At 27.6% G+C, this 787-nt stretch overlaps 1 protein-coding gene across 1 annotated transcript in view; it reads right to left on the bottom strand.

Annotated features, from left to right (window-relative positions):
* Nucleotides 1–787, bottom strand: part of ABCA5 (ATP binding cassette subfamily A member 5) — a 92,436-nt gene that overhangs the window by 22,359 nt on the left and 69,290 nt on the right. The window contains 1 exon segment of the mRNA XM_019623806.1: nt 3–71. Within this exon segment, the coding sequence (XP_019479351.1) occupies nt 3–71 (69 nt within the window).

The following is a 787-nucleotide window of genomic DNA, read 5'->3' on the forward strand; positions in this document are numbered from 1 at the left end:
ACAATAGCTTGTCCAATCCAATATGCAGATGGCAAAAGACCTGCAAGTTTAAGTTGAGTATAAGCTTTGATCTGAAAAAAAAAGGAAACAATTAATTATAATTTTAAACATTTTGCAAACAAAAACCTAGCTAATTATTGTAGAACTCTTAATTTTACATTAACAAAACAATAAGTCTATATTCCATGTCTAAAGGTAATAAAAGTCCTTATAGCTAAATATAAATTCCATTGAGCCTTTAATTTAAATCATTATTTCTGAGATGTAACAACTTCAATAAATTTTTCAGAATCAGATTACAGCAGTGCTGCTAAGAAATACAAAACTAAAATGAAAGGTGTTATTGGGGTTATGGCTGTACAATAGTGATTATACATCTCAGTAGTCAAAACATGATTGTGAAAATCTGTGGAAATATAACAAAGATATATTTTAAACAGAAAAAGGAGTCTCACTTTTAAAAATTGACCTTTCAGGAAAACACTAAAAAACTGCCAACTACCCTCTGGATTTATATAGGGCTTTCAGATTCAGCGTGACACTTTGTATAAATAGTGCACTTAAAAGCCTTTTATTCATATACTCTTGTGTAGTACATAAATGTAAGTTGTTATTACTACCATAAGTAAATAGCATTTTCATGAGTACTAAAAGTAACTTAAATGATATAGTTCTTTTAAATCTCTAATGTTCTCATTACTTAATTTGAAATTTTAAAAAGCTTTTACAAATCCAAATTCCTAACAATTTTATTCAGTTGATTTCTGTTATCTATAAAAACATCCCT

This window comes from Hipposideros armiger, unplaced genomic scaffold, assembly GCF_001890085.2.
Source record: "Hipposideros armiger isolate ML-2016 unplaced genomic scaffold, ASM189008v1 scaffold_562, whole genome shotgun sequence".
In the NCBI taxonomy this organism is placed as follows: domain Eukaryota; kingdom Metazoa; phylum Chordata; class Mammalia; order Chiroptera; family Hipposideridae; genus Hipposideros; species Hipposideros armiger.